This window comes from Lagenorhynchus albirostris, chromosome 19, assembly GCF_949774975.1.
Source record: "Lagenorhynchus albirostris chromosome 19, mLagAlb1.1, whole genome shotgun sequence".
In the NCBI taxonomy this organism is placed as follows: domain Eukaryota; kingdom Metazoa; phylum Chordata; class Mammalia; order Artiodactyla; family Delphinidae; genus Lagenorhynchus; species Lagenorhynchus albirostris.
In genome coordinates this window covers 3,824,599-3,850,233 of record NC_083113.1, presented here as the reverse complement: position 1 = coordinate 3,850,233, position 25,635 = coordinate 3,824,599, and the positions used below count along the sequence as shown (strand labels likewise).

The window sequence follows — 25,635 nt, the reverse complement described above, 5'->3', positions numbered from 1 at the left end:
TTCTGAAACCCTTCAGGCGGATCTGTCCGTGGTGCTGAACCGGCCGCTCCTGAGCTGTCCGTGGTACTAAACCTCTAGGAACAAGAGCTGGAGACTCTCTCTCCCTCTCTCTTCCTCCCTCCCTCCTTCCCTCCATCTCTCTCTGTCATTTTTTCAAAGTACCCACCCTCCTGGGAAAGGCCCCGCTGTTGCCTGGAAACAAAGCGCTCTAGAATGAAAGCAAATGAGGGGGAAAAAAAATCTGCAGTCATTTTTAAGAGGCAGCTTTGGCTCTTAGGACTGCAGGACCTGGCTACATCTTACTGGAATTATTAACACGAAGTTTCCAAAACATCTCTGAATATAGGAAAACAAGCGAAAGATGTGCCAGAACTCAGGCTGTTGGTTACGTTGGATTGGGGGAGGCCGGGAAATGAGACGGGGAGTGACGAGCCCTTTGTTTCTATGTTGTGACGTGGGGGCTACAAGAGGGATATTATTGTAGATTTATATAAATACATCACGGCTATATTTCATGCCAACCTGAATTTCAAACATTTGAAATCATGAGCTTTGGGTGGCACTTTTTGAAATGACAAGAAGCCTTGTGATTTAAAAATGCCTCGGGACTTCCCTGATGGTGCAGTGGTTAAGACTCCATACCCCCCAATGCAGGGGGCCCCGGGTTCGATCCCTGGGGAAACTAGATCCCACATGCATGCCGCAACTAAGAGTTCGCATGCTGCAACTAAGGAGCCTGCCTGCTGCAACTACGATCCAGCGCAACCAAATTTTATATATATATATATATATATATATAAATTTAGAAAAAAACTAAAAAAACATTCCTCAAGAATCCACACTTGCGAATATGATCAATTGTGTAAACTGTGTTTGTTATTTTCGTATCATCTTAGCTGGTGAATAAACATGCCGGCCATCTTTTGTTAGGATTAGTCTTGAATTATGTAGGTTTTGAATTGTGTAAGATCTTAAAAAATGAGTCCCTGGGGTAAAATCCAACCATTCTTGGATTGATGAATGAATGAATGAATGAACACGTTTGTCATTCCCAAAGATCTGGTCACCAGGGAAGCCACAGCTTTTCCCACCACTATGAAGAGACAGACATTCACAAACCATCCACTATGTGATGGATTTTGCAGGGGACACCCAGGAGGCCTGAGGCATTTCCCCTTTTCCTAAGTGGATGATTTCCACACCTCTTCAAGGGGGAGGAAGGTTTGCGGCTTTGATTTGAGCTCGTTGATCAGGTAGAGACACTGAAATCTGGCTCTTACATACTTTTCTGTCCTCTCATGGCATTGTCAGCCCAGTGGGTTTTGATATTCCAAATTCTCTAAAGAAGCTGTAGCTCATTACATTATATATTTTTCTTGCCTACTGTCTGTCTCAACTTCTAGAATTTAGGCTCCATGATGGTAGGGACTATCTGTTTCTATTTCATCCCCAAGCCTCCAGCATCTAGGACACTTCTTCTAGATGGTCTATGAATTTTTCGAAGGGTTAAATGAATGAAAGGTGATGTTTGTAAACACAAGATATCCCAATATTTTAAGTTGGTAACTCACTAAATTAAAAAGAAAATGAGTGAACTGAACTAAGTACATCAGTTGGCTGGATGCAGCCCAAGATTTTCCCGGTTGAGTCCTCCAAGGTCATGGAATCCCTACTGAGAAAGACTCTGCCATGGGACCATGTCATGGCCAGGAGAAGTGATGTTCCCTCCTCCAGTCCGTCAGTGGTGACCCAGAAGGCAGGGTTGTGTGCCACCAAGCGTGGAATCTGGTCAGTAAGGATCACCCCACAAGGCTAAGAACTTACTTTATCCCTTTTAACAATTTCAGGGAAAATTAATCACATTGTGTGGTTGCATCTATTTACCGTGGCCCTTCCCCCAACTAGCAGACACTTAGGCTATTTCCAAACAGTAATCATTTGGAAGCCTCAGACCCCTTGAGAGAGACCCAAATTCAACTGTAAACCACACAGCCATGATTTAACCCAGGGCAATCTGTTGCCAAAGACCTTCTTGTTTAACGACTACTGAAGATTCTTCAGTTTACTCTGCAGGCAAAAAGTAAAATGACTGATGTGAGAAAAACTCACTTAGTTGCCAAAAACCTTAAAGCATCCAGTCACTTGGGGTGTCTAGGGTGAAATATAAAATGACAGAGTTCCCACGTCTGCTTAGAGAAATACGTGCCCACAGAGCTTTTCTGTGGTCTGACTGATGGGGTTCACATTCTAAAGACAGAATCTTTATAAGTCAAGTAACATTTATTGATAGCTTATCGTGTCCTCAACAAAATGCTATCCATAGGGTGATGTTATTATCCTCATTTTACAGAACAAAATAGATCTTTGTGGACTGATATGGAAAGGTCTCAAAGACACATCATTGTATGGGAAAAAAGCACGTTGCAAAGCCACAGATGGAGTGTGACATCCCTTATATGAAAAAACCAACAACACGTAAAACAATGTCAGATATTTTCTATGGATGCATAGATGTGTATGTAAAGCCTTGCCAAATTTAAAACACAAAACGTATTTAAAAGAAAAAGCTCACAAGACATTACCGAGTTTATCAAGGTTACATTTGTTTGTTCATGATGAAAACCCACTAATTTTTTTTTTATTTTTTATTTTTTGCCACACTGCACATCTTGCGGAATCTTAGTTTCCCAACCAGGAATTGGATCCGGGCCCCCGGGAGTGAAAGCACTGAGTCCTTTCACTGAAGGACTCGAGTCGCTGAACTTCCAGTGAATTTCCCCCAAAAAACCACTAATTTTGTTAAACGATTATCACAGTCAGAAAGTTCATGACAGACCCTCAAATTTCAGCATGGCAAAACTCATGGATAAAGTTGATTTTGCTTAAATTCCAGGTTTACAGGAAGTTTTTTGTTTTCGGGGGATCAGGACTAAATAGGATGACCCTGTTATATTTGGTTAATCTCAGGGTGTAAATTAATTTTTCTTCCTGGACTATGGCACGCCATGAATGTGACAGTTTTGCTTCCACGTGTACTGCTTACCAAATAAGAAGTTAAAAATCCTAAAATCCAAACATTGACCATTGTATTTCAATGTCACAGATGTTAGCAATAAAAAAAGTAAAAGTGCACCTTAACATCAATGAAATACGACATATCGATTTAATTATGACAACTTAGTCAATAACAACAGTGCGTATATCATAGTAAGAGGCTGATATGCATTTGACATTGTTATTATGGGATGGGTAATATTAGCCAAGATAAGGAAAGTCAGGCCAGTATCAATGCATTTGCAGATATGCACACACAAATTCCATTTCCTTCTGTAGGCACAGAGATGTATGTAAATGAAAAGTAATAGCACACTCCCAGTGCACCCCAAATCCACAGCAGTCACTCACCTCTAGAGCAGAGACTGGGGTTGCTGAAGTGAGATCAGCAGGAAATCTTGATCTTTGACAGAGAAAATGTTTGTACTTGTTGACTGTCAAGAAAGAAAAATAAAATAATAAGTTTAAAAGAGAGATTTGAAGAAGGTAAGTCCCTCTCTGAGAGGTGAACTATGAATGGTCTTGCCCACCCCTAATTCCCACTGTCTAGCACACAGCAGTCACCCTTCTGATCCCTATTAAACCAGATCACCTGGCTTATACAGCCAGTAAGTAGCAGAGTTGTGATTCAGACCTGAAACTCACAGGCTCTAAAATCTACTCCACCCCACAGACAGCCTACTTCAGAAGGCTTTTCAACACCACAAGAGACAGCCCTCCCCTTCCCAGCCTCACCCCAAAATAGGGTTTGTAAATTCCCCAGGGAGGGGGCTGGGGATGGCAGTCAGTTCTCCACAAGAGTCCTCTCCTCCCAGAGAGGATCCTGGATCCATCCTTGGGCAGGCAACCTGTTTTTCTTTCCATCCCTGGGAGACAGTTGATTGCCATGGAAACCCACATCATCCTCCCAAAGATCCAGACCACCAGCGATGGGAAAGACAGTCCTACCTTTTGATTCCCTGGTTTGTTGGGCCTGATAGGATAAGATGAGGGCTGTGTGTGTGCATGTGTGTGTACAGTATCTCTCGAAGGTTTCTAAAGAAACTGATAATTGTGGTTACCAGAAGAGAATCCGGTGTTGGAAGATGAGGAGAACGTTGTTTTTTGTCTTATATTCTCTGTCCCTTTTGAGTGTTGTATCAAATAAGCTCTTAAATAAATAATAAAGGCATAAGGTGGAAAAATATGTATGTTTTTAAAACATTAGGATAAAATGAATAAAGAATTGGGACACAATTTTGACACGAGGTGTACAGTGATTTAAAACTTCTTTATGGGATTTCCTTGGTGGTACAGTTGTTAAGAATCCACCTGCCAATGCAGGGGACACGGGTTCGAGCCCTGGTCCGGGAAGATCCCACTTGTCGCAGAGCAACTAAGCCCGTGCGCCACAACTACCGAGCCTGCACTCTAGAGCCCATGAACCACAACTATTGAGCCCGCGAGCCAAAACTACTGAGCCCGCGTGCCACAACTACCGAAGCCCGTGCATCTAGAGCCCATGCTCCACAAGAGAAGCCAATGCAATGAGAAGCCCGCGCACCACAACGAAGAGTAGCCCCTGCTCGCTGCAACTAGAGAAAAGTCGACGCACAGCAACGAAGACCCAATACAGCCAAAAATAAATGAATAAATAAAATATTAAATTACTTAAAAAAAAACTTCTTTCTGAAATCAAAGTCATGTACCCACATACTTAAAAAAAATCAAATAGTTCTGAGTGGCAGATGCATGGGAGGTAATGGGGGAGGGATGGAGTGGGGGTTTGGGATCCGCAGATGCAAAATATTATATAGAGAATGGATAGACAACAAGGTCCTCCTGTAGAGCACAGGGAACTATATTCAATATCCTGGGATACACCATAATGGAAAAGAACATAAAAAGAATGCATACATATGTATATCTGAATCACTTTGCCATACAGCAGAAGCTAACAAAACACTGTAAATCAACTATATGTCAATAAAAAAAATACATGGGAGGTAAGTTGTCTTATTCTCTACACTGTCCCATAGGCTTGTAGGATTTCATCATTACTTTTTGAAGGGCAACAGGAGGGTCCCAGTTTCAGGTGAGGTACAGTAAGTACACTCTGCCCTGTCTCTCTCACTGAGGTGTTTCAATAAATTAGCAGCCTGTAAAGAAGTAGGAGTCAGTCTGAGAATTTTAATCACAAACACCTGGCACCCTTTGGTTGATATGTAGGACAGGACAAGGCAGCAGGGTCAGAGGCCTTCAGTCAGCAGCTATTTACCAACTTTCAGAGAAGCATCTCAATAGATTAACAACCTGTACAGAAGTAGTAGCGTTTCTTCTATCGATACTTCTCTCTCTGTCTCTCTCTCTCTATATATATAAGGTCGTATAGTTATATAGACATAAGTATATATATTTTATATATAGTTACATAGTTATATATGTACAGTATATATATGCACTATGTATATAATGTATATATATTTTTTTAAAAACATAAATGAGAATACACAAGATACACTGTGGTCAATTGTTCATTTGTTTTCTCATCTAATACTGTAACCAGAGCTCCTTCCATATCAGTATATTCAAGCCTTCCTCACCATTTCTTACCCAGACGAATCCTAAGCTACTTAGCCAACTTTCTAAGGACAGATTCTTGGGTGCTGCCTATTTTTCCTGTCTTCTGAGCAAGGTTCCAGTGAACCCTGGGTGAGAGGAGGCTACCCTTCCTCCAGATATGCATACAGCGGTCTTTGCTAACTGCGGCTCTGCTCAGATATCCCCTCCTTAGAGAGGTCTCCCCGACTGCCCAAGCTGAAGTAGCCTTCCCCTTCACCCTCCACCTAATTACCTCTGATCACGCTCAGAATTTAGTGCTCGTGGCTCCATATGACAAAGGGCTTTGGTTTGCTCACTGCTGGATTCCCAGCCCCTAGAACAGTGCCTGGCACAGAGGAGCTGCTCAGATATTCGCTGAATGAATGACTCTCCACTCACCCTGAAGCTTCTTGTCTCTTGAGATGCCTGATTATCAGAAGATGCAGAGGTACTACATATTCACATACTTAAAACCGCCTCTCCTCCACCACTAAGGATGAAAGAAAGGAAAAAACCTCAGGCTCCTTGACCTAATTCTCTCCTCCCCCTTTCCACACACTTCTGCTCACACCAACCTCCCTGTGATACATTGAATTCAGCAGTGAAAAACGGCAACTTCACACCTGCCTCTCTCTGTAAAGCAGGTGGTCACATAAATAAACACCCACATTCCCTGTAGGCAGCTCTTTAAAGAAACTTCGGTAAAAGGAAAATTCCCTCTATGAATTTTCATGCATTGGAGAATATTGGTTGGGTAAATGAGTATCTATGATGAAGGAAATGGAAAATCTATGGAGCCTCCTAGGGTGATGATGCCGGTGGAGGTGAGTGGGTGGGGAGATGGATGGATTTAATTCCCTCCTAATATTTCTCCCTGGTCGTGGGAGACCAATAAACCCCAGGGAAATTTGTTCTGATAATAGGCATGGAGCATGGTTGCACTTGAACCTCACATCAACCTTAGGAAGTGATAATAAGATTATTATAATGATAATTGTGACACATAATAGAACACTTTGTGCCAAGAACTGTTCTAATTGCTTCACTGTATTATTTCATTTGCTCTTCATTACAACACTATAAGGTAGATACTATCCTTATCCCCATTGTACAGATGAGGCAACTGAGGTGCAGAGAAATTAAGTCACTTTCCCAACATTCCTTAACAGGGGAATAACAAAGCCAGAATCTGAATGCAGCAGTCCACCCCGGAAGCTATAACCTGATGCTGTCACTTGCACCTTGTTGGTCAGAACCTGGTTACCTGGCCACATCCAGCTACAAGCGAGACTGGGAAATGCAGCTAAAACTTAGGGGTTCTGGCACAAAAGAAGTAGAGACACGTTTTGCGGGACAGTGAGCAGTCGCTACCAGCTCACCCCCAACCTTGGCTTTCTTTCATGTAGTTAAGATCCAAAAACTAGGGAACGCACAGCCCAGCCACCCCACATAATGGGCCAGGCAGTAATTAAGACAGACATTCTTATACATTGGCAGGGGGAGTGCCCGTAGGGAAATCATTCTGGGAAGGTGTATTGGTATCGCTAACTGATGCTATCTCCAGGTAGATAACGTCTCCAACTCCCAGCTGGTGTCAGAGAACTGCTTGGTGGTTTTGGGAAAAACACACACACATTGGAACTGGTGTCAGAATCAGAAGGTCTAACCTCCAAAATCCTACAGCATCACTTCTGCCATATCGTATTGGTCAAAGCAACCTGTAAGGCCAACTGGCCCGAGGCAGGGGAACACAATCAGATTCACAGGTTGCATCAGACCGAAATTCTCCGGACCACCCAGTTCCAGAAACTGCCCTGGAGACATTCCGGACCACCCAGTTCCAGGAACTGACCTGGGGACTTTGAACCCAGCCCAGCCTTCCCGCCTTTCGAGGGGCGGGACTAACGGTCCCCCAGGATACCCGAAAAGACCACCAAATAAGGAATACCCTGCGCCCTCCCAGATTCACCACACCCCTTTCCCTTCTTCCCCTATAAACTCTTGCCCAACCCTCGCCCCGGGTGCGACTTCTCTGGCCCCCTTTCTCTCGGACCAGTGAACCTCGCCCGGGAGCGCTCCCTAATAAAGCTCACTTGAAGCTTTCCTCTGTTTCGCGGTGCCGTTTGTTAAGATCCGACCTTACACAACCCACAAAGACAGCACATGTTCAGGGAATGGGAAAACAGAGTCCAGCTCCTGAGAGCAGAAGCTGCAAAAAATCATGGCCATTTTTAATATCGAAAATGAGAATATATTTATTTATATATTTGTATGTTTGTTTTTTGGCTGCACCACCTGGCTTGTGGGATCTTAGCTCCTGGTCTTAGTTCCCTGACCAGGAATCGAACCCAGGATCCTGGCAGTGGAAGCGCAGTATCCTAACCACTGGACCGCCAGGGGGTTCCCAGAGAAAATTTTTAATGGAAAAAGGAAATGGGGGGAAAAGAGGAGCAATAAAAAAAATTTTTTTTAAAGCTTATGGGAAGAGGTAGCGTGAGGGCCCCAATCCTAGGACCACACACATGCCCTGGGACGGTGGTTGCAGCTTCAGGGCAAGCAGATTCTGCTCTGCCTCCTCCATCTCTGCAAGCTTCAGGACCTTCTAGCGCAGATCCAAATAAAGACAAAACGCAACCACGTTCTACTCCCATCTTGCTGACCCCGTCCTGTGGCCTTTCCCAAATATATTATACCTAAGCCTCTCCTCCTGCAGTTAAATGACATGATATGTGTGTCAAGAGTTTCGGGGAGGGCAGAGTACACACTCAAATGATAATAGTAGTAAGACTTGTTATACCCAGTGAGAGGCAACGTCTCATGACTATGAGAAGATTCAAATAGTTAATCCACATCAAGTCCTTAGGACAATCCCTGGCACTTAAAAAAGACCCCCAAAGTGCTGTTGCTATTGTGGTTGCTGTGGGTATTTTAAGAGGCCCCATCAAACTGTTATAAAACACGAGAAGCTTAGTATATGTCACGAAAACAGCTAAGGCTTTAGAACTACAACGTCCAACGCAGTAGCCAGTAGCCATAGCAACTATGAAAACTTTAATTTATCAAATTATGTACAACTAAGAATTCAGTTCCATGGCCACATGCCAAGTGCTCAAGAGCCACACGTGGTCAGTGGCCACCATACTGAACATCGCGGACACAGAACTTCCGCATCTGTGCATAAAGTTGGGTAGGACAGCGCTGTTTTGCGGGCCCCAGTTCCTTTTGAAAGGACTTTATGCTAATTAACTCACGTCATCCACACAACAACCCCATCTATAGTGCAGGTTTCGTGACTGCAACCTCTTTACAGACGAGGAAACCGAGGCTCAGAACATTGGGACACGGGTCCAAAGACACAGAGCTGGGATTTGAACCGGGCAGACCTGTCTCCCAACCAGTCCTAATCAATTCTTGTTGTTTTTTTCAGTATTGTTGAAGCAATTCCTTTCTTCCCTTCTTCATTCCTGCATCTTCCTCCCCTCCCCGCTCTCCTTCCCAACCCCCTCCCTTCCTTCTTCTCTTCCCTCTCCTTCCTTTCCCCCCTCCCCTCCCTCTCCTCTCAAGCCCCTCCCCTCCTGCCCCTCTTTTGGTCTTCCCTCCTCCCCATTTCTCCCTCCTGATCCTCCTCCCCTTCTCCCAGTAGGAGTACCACTCTCCTCCCCGCCCCTCTCCATCTCCCCCGCCACCCTCCACCCCTCCCCTAACTCCTCCTCCCTCCTTCCTTTTCCCCCTCCCCTCCCACTCTCTCCAAGCCCCTCTCCATCTCCCCCCCCCACTAATCCCTCTTCTTCTCCCACCTCAGTCCCCGCCCACCCCGGTCGGCGCGCGGAGGAGTCTGGGAGCGCGGGGTGGGTGTGGCCTCACGCGGCGCGGGGGCGGGGCGGGAGCAGCCGAGCCGCGCAGGTGCAGACCGCGCTCTCGCTGGCCATATTGCGGTCAGAACCCCACAGCGGCCCCGCCGGGTTTTCGTCGACGGGGAGGACCATGCACCCTGGATCGCGGGAGGGACCCCGGAGGGGGCTCTGAATCCCTGCCCCACCCCTGCGTGCCTCAGTTTCCCCGCCTGGACAGTGGGTGCGAGGACCCCACCTGTAGCCGAGATGCTCCGCGGGGCTCCATCCGCCGGATCTGCTCCGTTCTCGCTACTGTTTAGGTAATAGTAACGGCCCCGCCGCCGCTGGCAGTCACGGAACGTTGATTTCCTCAGTGCCGGGCGTTGAGCTGAGTGCTTAGCTGAATACTCACTCCGCGCCCCGCAGAGGGTGTCCCGCTCCAGCAGTGCCAGCGTCGCCCGCCCGGAGGTCGTCAGAGATGCAGATTCTCGGGCCCCCTCTCCCGGGAAGACCGACCCAGATTCCCTGGGTGTGTCCCCCGGGGCCGTGGCCTCCTAAGCTTTCCCGGTGATGCTGATGCTGATGAAGTGAGAGAGACGCCCTTTCAGCTCGTTAAACACTTGCAGTAGCCTGATCCGGTACGCACTGTGACTTCCCCATAACTGAGGCACCGAAAAGACTCCCCACCCCACCCCCTCGCACCATCACCACCAGGGGGTTATTAAGTGCGACTTAATAACCACACTTAGGAAGCTCCGTGTCCGGCACCATTCTAGGGGTCTTTATCTGTATTGACTCACTTAATTCTCACGACCCTATAAAGTAGGGGTATTATGTCCCTCACCTTACACAGGAGGAAACAGAGGTTAAGTGACCTGCCCAGGAACACACAACTAGGATGTGGCAGAGCCGAGACTGGAAGCCAGGCAGTCTGGATCCAGAGTCTGGTCTCTGTCAGAACAGTGCTCTCCAGGGTGGGGCATCTGCCAGGCCATGCAGTGGGGTGCAGCCAGAGAATGTTAGAGCTTGTGTTCCTGGGTCGTTTCAGTCCGAACATATAGTGATTCAACTTTACTCCTTAATTCAAAGATCCGTTTCTTTTTCATAGTTTAATATCTCCAAAATTAGGATGTGTCTTACCACTGACGGTATATTGTGGTTTATTTGGCAGATTCTTTTTTTTCCTTAGTGAGATAAAATCATGTTTTCTTTCAACCTATGGTCTCTTGGAGTAAATGAAATACAGTTTTTACTAGAGTACATGTATATACATATATACGGTATTTGGTGTAGTTACGTGTATTAATGTAATTATGGTATTTCATGTGAGCATGTACTAATAGACCTTATTATATACATGTATGTACAGCATTTAGTATATCTTTATATATACACCTTATTTACAGGGAATATGGTATTTAGAGTTTATTTACCTTATATATATGTATATATGGTATTTGTTCTGTGTAAATAGTTTATATGCCAATGTATATGGTATTCAGAACTGTAGTATATATATAATCAGTTTACATATATCTTACACACGTGCCTATGTAGTATTTAGTGTGCATGATTACACATTACACATTTATACAGGTATAAATGGTATTTAGTACCATAGCACACAGATAAAAGATCACATATATTTTATATACATATATATGTGGCATTTAGTGTGTGGTTGAACCACATATACATGTATATGTGATATTTTGTGCATATATCTTATACACATGTCATGTATACCAGTTTCTATATATCTTATATGCACGTACATATGGTATTTAGTGTGTGGTTACATCTCATATGCACATAGATACGGTATTTAGAATGTGTGTGCACCTTATGTACTCAAATATAGATATATCATTTTATTGTGTTTCGCAGATACTGCGTTTTTTTTACAAATTGAAGGCTTGTGGCAACCCTGCATTGATCAAGTCTATTGGTGCCATTTTTCCAACAGCATTTGCTCACTTCTTGTCTGTGTCACATTTTGGCAATTCTGGAAATACTTCAAACTTTTAAAAATTATTTGTTACGGTGATCTGTGATCAGTGATCTTTGGTGTTACTATTGCAAAAAAACTACCACTCACTGAGGCTCAGATGATGGTCAGCATTATTTAGCAATAAAGGATTTTTAAATTAAGATACGTACATTTTTTTTAGACATCATACTACTGCACATTTAACAGATTACAGTATAATATAGACATAACTTTATATGCCCTGGGAAACCAAAAAATTTGTGTGACTCTCCTTATTGCGATATTTGCCTTATTGTGGTGGTTGGGAACCTAACCCACAATATCTGCAAGGTATATTTGCACCTGACCATGCATACTCATGGCAGCATTACAACAGGCAAAATGTGAAAACAACCCTAATGTCCATTAGCAGAGAATGGATAACAAAACGTGGTATGTTCACACAATGGAACATTTTTCAGCCATGAAAAGGAATGAGGCCCTGATACATGCTACCACATGGGTGAACCTCAAATACACCCAGCTCAGTGAAACAAGCCAGACACAAAGGGCCACATAGTGTAGGATTCCTTGTGTATGAAATGTCCAGAACAGGCAAATCCATGGAAACAGAAAGCAGATTGGTGGTTGCCAGGGCCTGCGGTGAGGAGGGAATGGGGAGGGACTGCTTCATGGGTGCAAGGTTTCCCCTTTGGAGGTGATGAAAATGTTTTGGAACTAGATAGCGGTAATGGTTACACAACATTATGAATGTGCTAAATGCCACTGAATTGTACACTTTAAAATGGGTAAAATGTTAAATTTTATGTGTATTTGAGCATAATAAAAAAGGAGGGGGTGGGGGGTGGCTAGTTGTGAGCCAAATCCTTTGTAGGGTACTGGAATAAAACATAATAAAGGGAAGCCCAGTTTAGTAGGAAGAATGTTGAATATATAGATGGCGATAATAAAATAACAACAACAATAAAACATATATCCCTTACCACATGGCAAGCACTGTTCATAACGAGTTACTTACACTAACTTGTTGAAATGTCATAATGACCCCATGAGATGGGGACCTTATGCCCATTTTCTAGATGAGGAAACTGAGGCACAGAGAGGTTGAGTAACCTGCCCAAAGCTACACAGCAGGTAAGTGGCAGAGCCAGAATTGAAACCCAGGTATCTGGCTCCTGCAGTCTCACAGTTCACCAGCCCAGGAAACAGGTGTCAAAGGAGAGTGGCAGTCAAGGCCTTGGTCAGCGCCTAGGTGAGAGGCCCTGGTTCTCTCCAGAGCCCCACGAGCTGGGTCAGGGATGGTGGCCAGAGGAAACTGATGCAGTACGGAGCAGTCAAGGGCATGATGAACACTCTGCAGCTGGGGACTGATTTCTCTGTCCCTGGGCCTTTGTTCCTGGGGGCTTTTTCATCTGGTAGCAGAGCCGGACCCCAAGTGTAAGCTGGGGCCTGGGGCAGTGGTGGGGGCTCAGCCGCTTGGCCCTAAGGGTGGATCTCAGGTCCAGGTCCTGATGGGGGTGTCTAGGCAGAGTGGCCCTGGGTCTGAACCCACCTGGGAGAGACATCCCCACTCCCTACTTCCCCAGCCACCACACTGTGGCGGTGTCTGGGTAGCATGAGCCCATGGGGTGTGTGTGTGCTGTGTCTGTGTGTTTCTCTGGATGAGAAGAGGTGTGTGTGTGTGTGTGTGTGTGTGTGTGAATCCAGGGGGCAGGGCTAGGCCTGGTCTCTCACTGTCCCCCTTCTCTCTCCCTCCACCACAGTTCCATCAGCCCCCAGACCCCACCACCCATCCCCTGGTCACTGTGGGCAGTGGAGGGATGGCTGCCCAGCTGCCGGCTGACAAGGCCCTGGTGAGTAGTGTCAGCTCCTTGCCCTCCTCCTCGTGGGTGGCTCAGGTTGGGCCTCGAGTCAAATGAGGCCCTGCTGAGCCCCCCTCCGGGGCCTGTGCCCTGTCACCTGGGGCAGGGTGGCCACGAATACAACTTTATGCCGAGTCCCACAAGTCCTCATAGAGAATCATCAAACTTTGGGATGGCCTTGGGGACCGCCACACAGCCCCGAAGCCCCGAACCAAATCCAGTCCCAGCCCTGTAATAATGATGTCATCCTAATGACAGCTGGCGTTTCTTGAGCACCTACTGTGTGCCACTGCCATTCTGTGCTGGGGGAGGGGGATATTCCCTGGGAGGACCCACTGAGGCCAGGGCCTTGCCCCACCTCCCTGGCTCCTCCAGCCCTGCCGGCCTGGTTGAACCAGACATCTTTGCTGTCACAGGAGTTGGTGACATTCAAAGATGTGGCCGTGAACTTCACACAGGAGGAGTGGCAGCAGCTGGAGCCGGCTCAGAGGGGCCTGTACAAGGATGTGATGCTTGAGAACTTCCACAACTTGAGCTCCCTGGGTAAAACGGGGGGTTCTGGGGAGGGCCCTTTTCCTAGTTCATAGGTGGCCCCTTCTCGCTGTGTCCTCACAAGGAGGAAGGGGTGAGAGAGATCTCACTAATCCCATTTGTGAGTACTCTGCCTTTATGACCTAATCACCTCCCAACCACCTAATGCCATCACCTGGGGATTAGGAGTTCCACATATGAATTTGCGGGGGGGGGCACATATATTCTGTCCACTGCACACACACACTAGACCTCATTCTAGAGCCCTTGGCAAGTACTTGAGGAGGCTTCTCTTTGCTTTCCCAGCCCCCAGCCCTCACCCCTTCCAGCTCTGGGAGTAGGTGACATGGGTGACATTCGTGTTTTCCGTCTCTTTCAGAAATGGAGACTGGAGAGGAATGGCCCAGTGGAAGCTGTCCCTGCAGGAGTATCCCCTGAGCTGGACCTGGAAGATCTGGGAGGTGGCTGCCCCTGGGGCTGTGCATCAGGAGAGGCCGGGACAGCTTCAGGAAGGGCCCCTTCAGAGCATCAGCCAGGAGACCCCCAGCCAGGAATTCCAGGAGGGAGGGGACCCCACAAGTGCGGCCCGCAGAATCCCAACTGGGAGAGCCCCTGCCGTCACTGAGAAGTCCTGTGTGCCAGGAGTGCGGGGAGGCCTCTGCACACTGCACCGAGCTGGCGCAGCACCAGCGCGTGCACGCCCTGGACAAGCCCTTCGCGTGGGGCGAGTGTGGGAGACGCTCCCGCAGGAAAGCCACGCTCACGGTGCACCGGCGCGTCCACACCGGCGAGAAGCCGTTCACGTGCGCCGAGGGCGGCAAGGCCTTCTGCCAGCTTGCCATCCTCACAGTGCACCGGCGCATCCACATGGGCGAGCGGCCCTACCGGTGTGCCGAGTGCGGCCGTGCCTTTGTGCAGAACACGCAGCTGCTCGGGCACCGGCGCACACACACCGGCGAGCGGCCCTACAAGTGCGGCGAGTGAGTCAAGGCCTTCACCCTCATCACCAACCTGGTGGACCACCAGCGCATCCACACCAGGGAGAAGCCCTTCGTGTGTGACCTGTGCGGTAAGCGCTTCACCAAGCGCTCCTCCCTCCTCGGGCACCAGTGGGCCGCCAGAGGCGACAGGCCCCACCCCTGCAGGGTGTGCGGGAAGGCCTTCCGCAAGAAATCCGAGCGGGTCAACCACCACCGCACGCACACGGGCGAGCGGCCGTTCAAGTGCTACGAGTGCGGCAAGGCCTTCAGCCAGAAGGCGCAGCTCGTGGTATACTGGCGCAACCACACGGGCGAGAAGCCTTTCCACTGCAAAGCCTGCGGGAGATCCTACAGCCAGAAGGGCTACCTCACCGTGCACCGGCGGACCCATACCGGAGAGAGACCCTTTGCGTGCACGGAGTGCAAGACCTTCAGCCAGAAGACGCACCTCTCCATTCACCTGCAGATCCACAAGGGGCGAGAAGCCCTTACCGCTGCGGCGAATGCGGGAGAAACTTCCGGAAGGTGTCCTTCCTGCTCCAGCATCAGGCCATCCACAGTGACGAGAGGCCCTTCCAGTGTGGCGTGTGCAGCAAGGCCTTCGTGCGGAAGTCCACCCTGGTCAAGCATGGCCGAATCCACACAGGGGAGAAGCCCTACTAGTGCTGGCAGTGTGGGAAAGACTTCCAGCACCAGCCCACGCTGACGGCGCACCGGAATATCCCCACCGGGGTGGTGGTGGGGGTGGCCCTATGAGTGCAAGGTGTACGGCAAGGCCTTCAGGCGCATCGGGAACCTCACCTGCCACCAGAAGACCCACGCTGCTGCGGGGGTGCCCGCCAGGGAGCCCAGCCTTCTGCCCACTCTCCCAGATAACCTGTCACAGGTGAGGCCTGAGATGGTGGCCAAGTTTCAGCCTCCTCCCGTCATCACTTTAGAATTAACTCAGGGACGTCAAGAGATGCCCTTGGGGCTTGTGACACATTCCTGAGAATTCCCTCAGGACAGGCGACAGCTGCCGTACTTCAGCAGTGTGCGACCTGTGCAACCACACAGGGCCTGGCCCACGCTCGGTCTCATGCTCTGCAGTCAACATTTTGAAATGCTTAATAACCTCTGGACAGAGGGCCCCATATTTTCATGTTGCACCAGACTCCAAAAATTATCCCCGTTACCAGGGGAGAGATTAGATCAGGCAGGGGTTGGCAAACCGCAGCTCGGGAGCCAGACCTGCTTTCACATGGCCCCCAAGGTAAGAATGGCTTTCACACTGTAAAATAAAGTGAAGGGTTGTAAAATAAAGCGAAAAGAATATGACACAGAGAGAGCTTTTGTGGCTTGCAAAGAATACATAGTCTCTGGCCTTTTGCAGAAAAGGTTGGCCAACCCCTGCCATCAACCAACAGTTATCTGTGGAATTCCACACCCTTCCTCAGCACAGGCTGGCAAAACCCGTTTGGTCTCATGGTCCCTCTTGGTGGTTCCCTCAGGTGGGCTCCTGGGACTAAGTGGAGGAGACTGGCTGGCTCCGTTCTTTCATTTCCCTCTAGGCCTTTAAAAATATATATTTATTTATTTATTTTTGGCTGCATTGGGTCTTTGTTGCTGCACGTGGGCTCTCTCTAGTTGCAGCGAGGGGTGGCTACTCTTCGTTGTGGTGCACGGGCTTCTCATTGTGGTGGCTTTTCTTGTTGCAGAGCACGGGCTCTAGGCGTGCAGGCTTCAGTAGTTGTGGCACGTGGGCTCAATGGTTGTGGCTCGCGGGCTCTAGAGTGTAGGCTCAGTAGTTGTGCCGCATGGGCTTAGTTGCTCTGCGGCATGTGGGATCTTCCCGGACCAGGGCTCGAACCTGTGTCCCCTGCATTGGCAGGCGGATTCTTAACCACTGAGCCACCAGGGAAGCCCTTACTGTGGCTCAGACCAGCTGCTGTCCTTGGTGCTGAACATCACCTGCGTACCTGGCACTTTTCCGGGAATAAACGTGATTCTCTGTTAAATGGCTGCTTATTCACTGCAGGATCTGGCGTCTCTGCCAGAAAGGTTTGTCCAGTGGGAGCTTGTTGTAGCTCACTCACTGTATTCGTTTGCTCCGGCTGCCATGGCAAAAGACCACAGACAGTGCAGTGGGCTTGAATGGCAGAAATCTATTTTCTCACCGTCCGGGATCAGGGTGTGAGCAGGGTTGATTTCTCCTAAGGCCTCTCTCCTTGGCTTGCAGATGGCGGCCCTCCTGTGGCCTCTTCACATGGCTGTCCCTCTGCCCGTGTGCGGCCTGGCATCTCTCTCTCTCTTCTTAGGACACCAGTCATTGGATTAGGGCCCACTCATATGACCTCACAGAACCCTAATTATCCCTTTAAAGGCCCTATATCCAAATGCAGTCACATTTTGAAGTTACTGGGTGTTAGGATTTCAATATATGAATTTGGGGAGAACACGTGCAATCTATAACATCCTTAAATGGCTAGAAACAGCCTTTTGCAACTGTAGCTGCTGTCTACATGTTACTGGAAAGCATGAGCACCCACCTTGCATTTTGGGTGGCAGGGGGAGACAGCAACCCCCCACACTCCTCACTTTCCTTCCTTCCTGGTGCAGAGTTAGTCCTGGGACGCAGCTGTCCTGCCAGAGACCGCATTTCCCACTTGCATCCAGGAAGGGGCATGGACCACTCCTCCCTGTGGAAGGTGAGGAGAGGGATGTGTCCAGAAAAGGCTGGGCCTTTGCCACCTGCCCTTCCCCCATCCGCCCCCTGGATGCTGACCCCAGGGTGTTTCCAGAAGCAGTGAGCTGAATGTGGTAGAGGGAGTTTGGACCCCCGAGTCACCCTGTGGAGATCCTCCTACGATCGGCTGCAAGGAATTAGGCCCCAGGTCTTTGGGGTTTGTTGCTGCATTTCGTCCATGCTGACCCAGCTCTGTGACCTCACCATCACCTCCACCCTGTGTGGGAGGTCAGGCATCACCTCCACTGAACAGACAAGGAGGCACCGAGCAAGCTCAGGTTGACCACTGGGTGAGTGGCAGTACCAGTGGTTGAGCCCAGGATCCCCTGACCCCAGAGCCCACTTGATCACTCCTCCACTCTGCAGGGGCTGCAGACCAGGGGTCCAATCTGTTTCTTGCCCCAGATGTCATTGGTGTGGCCTGCTTGGGCCTGGCCCAAGTAGCATTTCTTAAATATGGGAATTTGGTGCTGTTTAGGAAACAGAAACATTGCACATAAAAGCTTTCAGCTCCAAGATCTTGAGCAAAGCATTAGTACTCTGAGCCTCAGTTTCCTCAGCTGAAAAACCAGGATAATAATAGCATTCTAGATAGTGCTTATTAATATTTTATTTGACTGTTGATAATAGAGCACTGTATTTATTATTTACTATTAATTAATGATAATAGAGCACTATTATCAATAGAAAAATAATAAGATATTATTAAGGTGTGGATGAGGCATATATTAGACAATAAGCCTGCTTGACTCAAAGCACTTTATGTTCACAAGAATCCCATCCAGTATGTCAGGGGGTCATAAATCTGTGATTTGAGAGAGAATGGTTTGCACCTCTCCTGAAACTCCAAAACTTCCAGGAGATTCCTGGCCATCACCAGCTTCTGGATCTGTGTCCAGGCCCTCAGTGAATAATACTGGACGGTGACCACGGGTCTCTGATAACTCTCAAGGGCTTGTCTCTGTCCAAGGTCTCAGTTACCTGCATCCCATCCTGACCTACCAGGGACTGGGTGGCCCTGAGAGAAGAGGGTGCTCCCACACCCCTCCTCCCCGTCCTTTCCCATTTGATGAGAGGACTGGGCCAGGTGTGGAAAGATCTAGCAGGGCGAGGCTGAGTGTCCCATCTCATGAGTAGGAGGTGATGGGAGGGAAGCACAGGAGGAGGGTGGCGACATGGCTGCTAGGCCAAACCGTCAGAGACCCCTACTCTTAGCTCCTACTGGGGGGCCTAGAAGGTTGCCAAGCTCCATGTGCTCGTTTTATTGAAAGACCATGTCTCATGCCCCTGCCTGACTGCACGATCTGCCTGGACAGGTCCTCAGGGTGCAGCCTGAGGGATGGTTGTCTCCACTTCGTCCTGGAAACACCCCTGGACGACACCTCCCAGCCTCCATGTAGGTCTGAGAGGAGGCAGCTGTCAAAGGCGTGATAGACAGTGGGAGACACTGGGCCACTTCCGGTCCGGTGCTAAGATGTTGGTCAGACTTACCTCCCCCAGGCTGCCTCCCCTGACCTGCCGCTGGAACGCTCATGGTGGCTGGCAGCCAGCTCTGACCAGCCCTGTGTCCTCAGGGGTGGACGGGATGTAGGTCCTAAGTGACCACAAGGAGTGCGACTGGGTGGAATTTTTGGTCTGAGACTGAGAGAGAAGCGAGGGAGCAGGAGAGAGGCAGAGAGGCTGGGGGCTCTGTTGTCTGAGGCTCTGTGTTGCCAGGACCTGCAGCTTAGCCTGCCCCTGACTATCCTATCAGTCGACTTCGGAGATGCCCACAACCCCCTTTTTAAAGCAGAGGGAACCGAAGCACAGAGGGTTAGAAGGAACTCACTCGCTCACAGCTGGGGCTCACCTTCGATCCATCCAAGGCTCACACTTGCCCTGTGCGTCACAGTCACTCACCCGGCCACCCCTGCCCCGCCCCCCCAAGCAGGAAACCTGATCACATGACATCTGTTCTTGCCAACGGGAATGGGGGCATGGCGACGAAAGCTGGTGCAAACAGATGTGACCCGGAGCCTCTCAGTCTCTCTGGGCCCTGCCCCCATCCCGTGGTCAAGAGAGCACAGAGGACAGCCAGGACCGGGGGCTCTCGTGGTGACCAAGGCAATGAGAAGGCTCCCCAAAGAAAATGTCACGTGCAGCAGGACCTCACTGTCACAACAAAAGCCAGAGAGGCCATCCGATGACGCTGGGGCCGGCTTCTCCGTGTCATCCCACTTCTGCCCGACTGTGACCTGGGCAGAATGGACCCCACGCCCACGTCAAGGGTGGACAGTGGTTTCAGGCCGATCTGGGCAGTCACTCCCATTCATTCCCCTTCCACAGCTACTATTTCAAGGATGAGGGCGAGACCCATATCTAAGCCAATAAGCACATGGCATTTTTCTGGTCAGAACAATCAGCCCCTGGTGAGTCCAGCGGAATGAAGCGTAGGGCTTTTTTGCCAATGACTGGAAGAGGTCTGTCTCCATCTGCACGAGACTGAGGAAGTGTGTCAAGAGGAGCTGCTGGAAACCACCATGAAACCACAAGGGAAGCCAGCCTGAGGATGAGGCCAGTGCGTGAAGGGAGAGCCAGCAGACCACGGGGAGGCAGAGCTGTGGTCCTGACGCGCTGTGCGTCTGGATCAAGCCCACCCTGATGCCTGCACCCTGACATTCAAAAACTGTCCATGTTTCTACATGGCTGTTTTTCCTACCTACAACACGAAGTGTGCTTACTAATATAAGTGGTTGCTTAAAATGAATTATTCTTTGTGCACGCCAGCGTCAGGAAGTGTGGGACATGCAGACACGCCAGGACATTTGCGACCAGTAGCACAGAACATTAAAATAAAAAGGTGGTGGAAAAGGTCCCAGAGAGGGGAGGCTGGGGGAACTCTATGTGTACACAAAGCTTCAGGTCAGCCTTAGGAGACTCCAAGTTTAACTGCAAAAGATAACTATGTAAAGAGACTCAGATGTGCAACTTATTGAATCCGGTTAAGTATTTTAACCTGAATATCAAGCCTGTTGTTACTCGCTCCCCTGCCCTCTCCCACAAGCACTGAAACCGACTTTGACAGCACACCTGTTACCTGTATCTTTCTCACCTGATGACTGTTTAAGATGACACTGGTCTCCCTTCATGAAAAGTTTTATTAAAAAAAAAATTTAACAGACCACTATAAGAAACTTTGGCAGCCAAACCGGTTACTGTTATTGCTAACTCTGAAAAAACATTTTTTTCCTCTCACGAACTTGCCAACTTCTACCGCTTATTAGCCTGGGGGGAGGAGGCTTCCAGTACGGTTTAGGGAGACTGCAGGGGGGCTGGGATATGGAAGGACGACGAAGGGTCCCCCTCTAGCTCTTCCCCATAGAGGAAACTCACTGACAACCTACATCTGGACTAGACCGAGGGTGTGTGTGACAAGGGGAAAAACGTCCCCACGCTCTTATCAAGTCCTGCACGCCTCTCCCCAACTTTACTATCGGAACGGAGACCGACCGGAGGCTCCATCTCAGCGCTTAAAATGTACTGAGCGCTTGGTCTGGAACCCCGACGCGCTCCGTTCCTGGAACTCCCGCGAGTTACCAGCCACAGCCAACCTTGCAACGTTCCCAAGTACACTGGGCACGGAGGAACTTGCCTTCCGGCTCGGTGGTGTGGACGCCCGGCCGGGAAGGAGCGCGTGGGAACCAAGACCCCCACAATTCCTAAGAGCCGCGGGGCTGCGCCACCCTGCGCCAGCACTTGAGAACTCCCAGAGAGCCGACGGCCCGTGCTAAGGACGCCGCCCACCTGGTGTAGACTGGGGCGCCCCAAGCACCCTAGGTGTGGATCCTCAGGTGCCGCGTGAGGTTGGTGTTCCGGCTGAAGGTTTTCCCGCACTCGCCGCACCTGTAGGGCTTCTCCCCGGTGTGGATCCTCTGGTGAACTGTGAGCGAGGAGTTCTTGATGAAGGCCTTGCCGCACTGCGCGCACCGGTACGGCTTCTCGCCCGTGTGGATGCGCTGGTGTTCGATGAGGTAGGCGCTCTGGCTGAAGGCCTTCCCGCACTCGCCGCACGCGTACGGCTTCTCGCCGGTGTGGCCCATCTGGTGTACCACCAGGGACGAGCGGCCCGTGAAATGCTTCTTGCAGATGTAGCACGCGTACGGCTTCTCGCCGGTGTGGATGCGCTGGTGCTGGGTCAGCGCGGAGTTCTTGCTAAAGGCCTTGCCGCACTGGCCGCACTCGAAAGGCTTCACTCCGATGTGCAGCCTCTGGTGCTGGATCAGGTAGGCGCTCTGGCTGAAGGCCTTGCCGCACTCGCCGCACGCGTACGGCTTCTCGCCCGTGTGGTTGCGCCGGTGCAGCGTCAGCGACGAGCTCTTGTTGAAGGCGCGGCCGCAGTCCCCGCACGCGTACGGCTTCTCGCCCGTGTGCGTGCGCTGGTGCTCCGTCAGGTGCATGTTCTGGCTGAAGGCGCGCCCGCACTCGCCGCACACGTACGGCTTCTCGCCCGTGTGCGTGCGCTGGTGCACGATCAGGTGCATGTTCTGGCGGAAGGCCTTGCCGCACTCTCCGCACGCGTACGGCTTCTCGCCCGTGTGGACCCGCTCGTGCTGGGCGAGGGAGGAGGTCTTCCGGAAGGCTTTCCCGCACACGCCGCACGTGTACGGCTTCTCGCCGGTGTGCGTGCGCTGGTGCACGATGAGGTTCATGCTCTGGCTGAAGGCGCGGCCGCAATCCCCGCACGCGTACGGCTTCTCGCCCGTGTGGACCCGCTGGTGGATGGTCAGCGACGACCGTTCCAGAAAGTGCTTCCCACACACGTCGCACTGGAAGGGCTTCTCCCCGGTGTGGATGCGCTGGTGTTTCACCAGCGACGAGCTGCGGCCAAAAGCCTTGCCACACTCGCTGCAGTCGTAGGATTTCTTCTCCACGTCCGGTCTGGAGGGTTTACCAAGGTCCGAGTTACCTGCGAGGTTCTTGCCCCGCATGGCAAACGGGTGGACCCCTGCTTCCCGCGGACCCCCCGACCTGGGTGGCGCCGGGGTGGGGCTCTGGTTAACGAACGCCAGCAATTCACGACATTCGGGGTCCGACTCCCGGGACATTTCCAGCCGCCCCGGGCAGGTCCTAGCGCTTCCCCGCCGCGACTCCACCCTGTCACCCTGCGTCCGCGCTCCGTCCACGGCTGAACCCCAGGCCCCGGATGGTCTGTCTTCCGAAATCTCTTCCTTCAGGTCCGGTTCTTTCATTTCAGGTCTCATTTCCAAGTCTGGCGGGGGAGGAGGAGAGGAGAAGAAATGTACGCGGTTAATGCTGGGTGGAAGTAATTTCCCAAGCGGGAGTGGGTAAGCGACAGGGCACGGATGGAGAAGCTAAGAGCAAAGCAATGCGCTGACGACACACGTGGCTTCAGAAGGCAGAACCAACCTAGGAGGTGAGCGGAGAACTAGAAATGTCCCTTTCGGAGCTCGGAGGAGACACACAAGTTGGGCTGAGAGGGCGCGGGTCAGAAAGGCTCTCGCAAACCTGAGTGAGGAGTTTCTGCAATGGATTCCTCCCCTCCAGGGTCCATCCTGAATATCCCCAACCAGTCATGCTTCGCAGAGCATCGATTTTGTATTAGAAATGATACAAATACAGCTGACGTTTATGGCGCGTGCAGGTTACCCCGTCTTTCCGGGCCCCGGCCCAGCTCCATCCCGCCCTCCCCAGCCCCGGAGGCCTCACTCCCCTCCTCCACTGCCCAGTCGTGGAGCGCAGGTATCCCCGTGGGGCTGGCTCCAGACCTCTCCTCTTTGCACATCCATCCCTTCCTGGTCACCAAGCGAAGTCTCCAATCCCCTCCCACGTGTATCCTGTTCATTTCTGTTTCCTGTCTGAGGTCCGGACTCTGTATCATGGACCTAATGGCTTCATTCTCAACATTTAAAAGTTGTGAGATCCTACACAAAAATGTCACGAAAAGTGTGACGATATGACCACACAAAGCCTTTATTCCTATGAGGCGATAAAAAGCAGGAGTGGAGCAGCAGCTGTTCCCCGACCCCTCATTTAACCCCCACCTGGCCCCACCAACACTTGAGTTTGAGACCTCCCTTCCCCTAAGTCATGTCATGCCTTCATGGCCCCGCCAAGGGAGTCTGGACTTCTATATAGTGATGCCTCCCAAATGTATGCCCCCACCCAGACCTGCTGAGTTCTGCTGAGGACTATTCAGAAGCCTCCTGTGTCCCTCTTGGGTATGGCAAACCTGTTTAACAGGAAACTTGTGATTTTGGAACCCTCACCCCCACCCCAAATGATTAAAAAAAGAAAGAAAGGCTCATCAAAGAGATGTGGCAACATAGTCAGACACAGAAGGACACTCATATGAGGTCCCCAGAGGAGTCAAATTTATAGAGACAGAAAGTAGACGGTGGGTCCCAGGGGCTGGGGGAGGAGGGAATGGGGAGTGTTTACTGGGGACCAGGTTGGGGAAGATGAAAAGGCCTCTGGAGATGGATGGTGGTGATGGTTGCACAACAATATGAATGTACTCAATACCACTGAACTGTACATGTAAAAAAGGGCTAAAATGGTAAATTTTGTGTTATATGTATTTTACCATAATTTTAAAAAGTGTTTTAAAGATAAAGATTTAGCAGTCATTTTTGATTCGTCCCTTCCCTCGCATCATCCAGGCTGTTGAGTGCCACTGGATGGGCAAAGCAGCCTGAGCCAGACCAAATCCCTCCACCAACACAGCCAACCATCGAGTCAGGCACCGCAGGTTTCCTGCCTACACCCTCTGCCCTCTGCAAGGCGCTGTCCACTCAGCAGTAGGGATCTTCTCAGGCAGGCCAAGCCCTCCAGCATCTCCCCAGTGCACTGAGAATCAAGGCCAAGACCTTCCCTCCTGGGCCCTTGGGCAGAGCCAGCCTGGACCCTGCCGACCACGCCAGACTAACGCACCTTCCTTTTCTTCAGGCACACTTGCCCTGCGGCTCCCTTTTTACCCCCTTGTCTGTGCTGAGCTCTTCCTGCCTTGGGCCTTTGCACCTGCCGGCTCCTTGATACTCCTTGCGTGCTCATCCTCAGGCCTCAGTTAGCATTTATCCTCCATCCTACGGTGGAAAGGAAGATCTCTCTTGCTATCCTCTTGCCTGCTTCCTAGTGATCGTTCGTTATGGCCCGTGGCAACTTGTCTTTGGCCCTTGATCTGTTTACTACCAGCCCCTGCCCCGCAGTGGAAAGTTGAGCTCCAGGAGGGCAAGACCCTGGCCTGTGCCTGGTTAGTTACAGTACCTGGCACACAGAAGGTAGCAGGTAAACATGCACTGCACACTTGCAATGTGCCCAGCACGGGGCTGAGCAATCGGCACAGATCATTCCGTGTGGTCCCCACGACCATGTAGTTATGTTTGAGATTATACCCATTTTACAGACAAGGAAACAAGCTCTGAGAATTAAGTCACTTACTCAAGATCACACAGCATACTAGAGGCAGAGCTGAGATTGAAGCCTATGACCACAGAGCCACGGGCCCTGGTCAGTCACTGTTTTGCTGTGTTCTTATGCCTTCCCATGCCAGAGCAAAGGATTTGAGAAATACTTGACAGTGACCCTGGCTTAGTGACCCTGGGGTGTGGCGTGACACCCAGATGTTAGGGCAGATGGAGGCATGGGGCATGAAGGCCCCGTGACATGGGTGGGGGTGACTTCTCAGTAGGAGGAGGAAAGGAAGGCTGATGGTGGGTTTGGTTTGGGGTGCATGGGGTCTGAGACGTGCTGGGGACATACACTGGCCTGAGCCTGCAGAGATGGGAGGCAGCGGAGTCTCGGTTGTGAATAGAGTTGAAAGTCTTCTGGAATAAATATGAGAGCTGGAGGGAGCATGCCAGCAAAATCCCAGAGTTAAGGGGCAGTTAAAAGGGGGCGGCCTCCCTTTCAGGGATTAAAACCCTTCAGGAGATGTGGCAACATGGATGGACCTAGAGAATATCATATTTAGTGAAGTAAGACAGAGAAAGACAAACATTATATGAAATCACTTATATATGGAATCTAGAAAATAATACGAATGAATCTGTATAAAACAGACAGACACAGAAAACAAATATAT

General features: G+C 50.2%; 2 protein-coding genes across 9 annotated transcripts in view; one reads left to right on the top strand and one right to left on the bottom strand.

The window, feature by feature from the left end:
• Window positions 1-3,316: 3,316 nt before the first annotated feature.
• The window catches only part of LOC132509284 (zinc finger protein 470), an 88,091-nt gene continuing 65,772 nt past the window's right edge, over window positions 3,317-25,635 (bottom strand). For 6 of the 8 annotated variants that reach the window (XM_060130119.1, XM_060130123.1, XM_060130130.1 and 3 more), the window contains one exon: window positions 20,524-22,803. In XM_060130119.1, the coding sequence (XP_059986102.1) occupies window positions 21,368-22,803 (1,436 nt within the window). In that variant the 3' untranslated portion in view covers window positions 20,524-21,367. Of the gene's footprint in view, window positions 3,489-16,077; window positions 17,509-20,523; window positions 22,804-25,635 lie in introns of those variants that run through there. The other 2 variants (XM_060130120.1, XM_060130121.1) reach the window with 2 other exon arrangements.
• Window positions 13,278-15,493, top strand: LOC132510189 (zinc finger protein 300-like). The gene is made up of 5 exons (XM_060131968.1): window positions 13,278-13,310; window positions 13,736-13,862; window positions 14,443-14,830; window positions 14,891-15,252; window positions 15,297-15,493. The coding sequence occupies exons 1-5, from the start codon at window positions 13,278-13,280 to the stop codon at window positions 15,491-15,493; spliced, it is 1,107 nt and encodes a 368-aa protein (XP_059987951.1).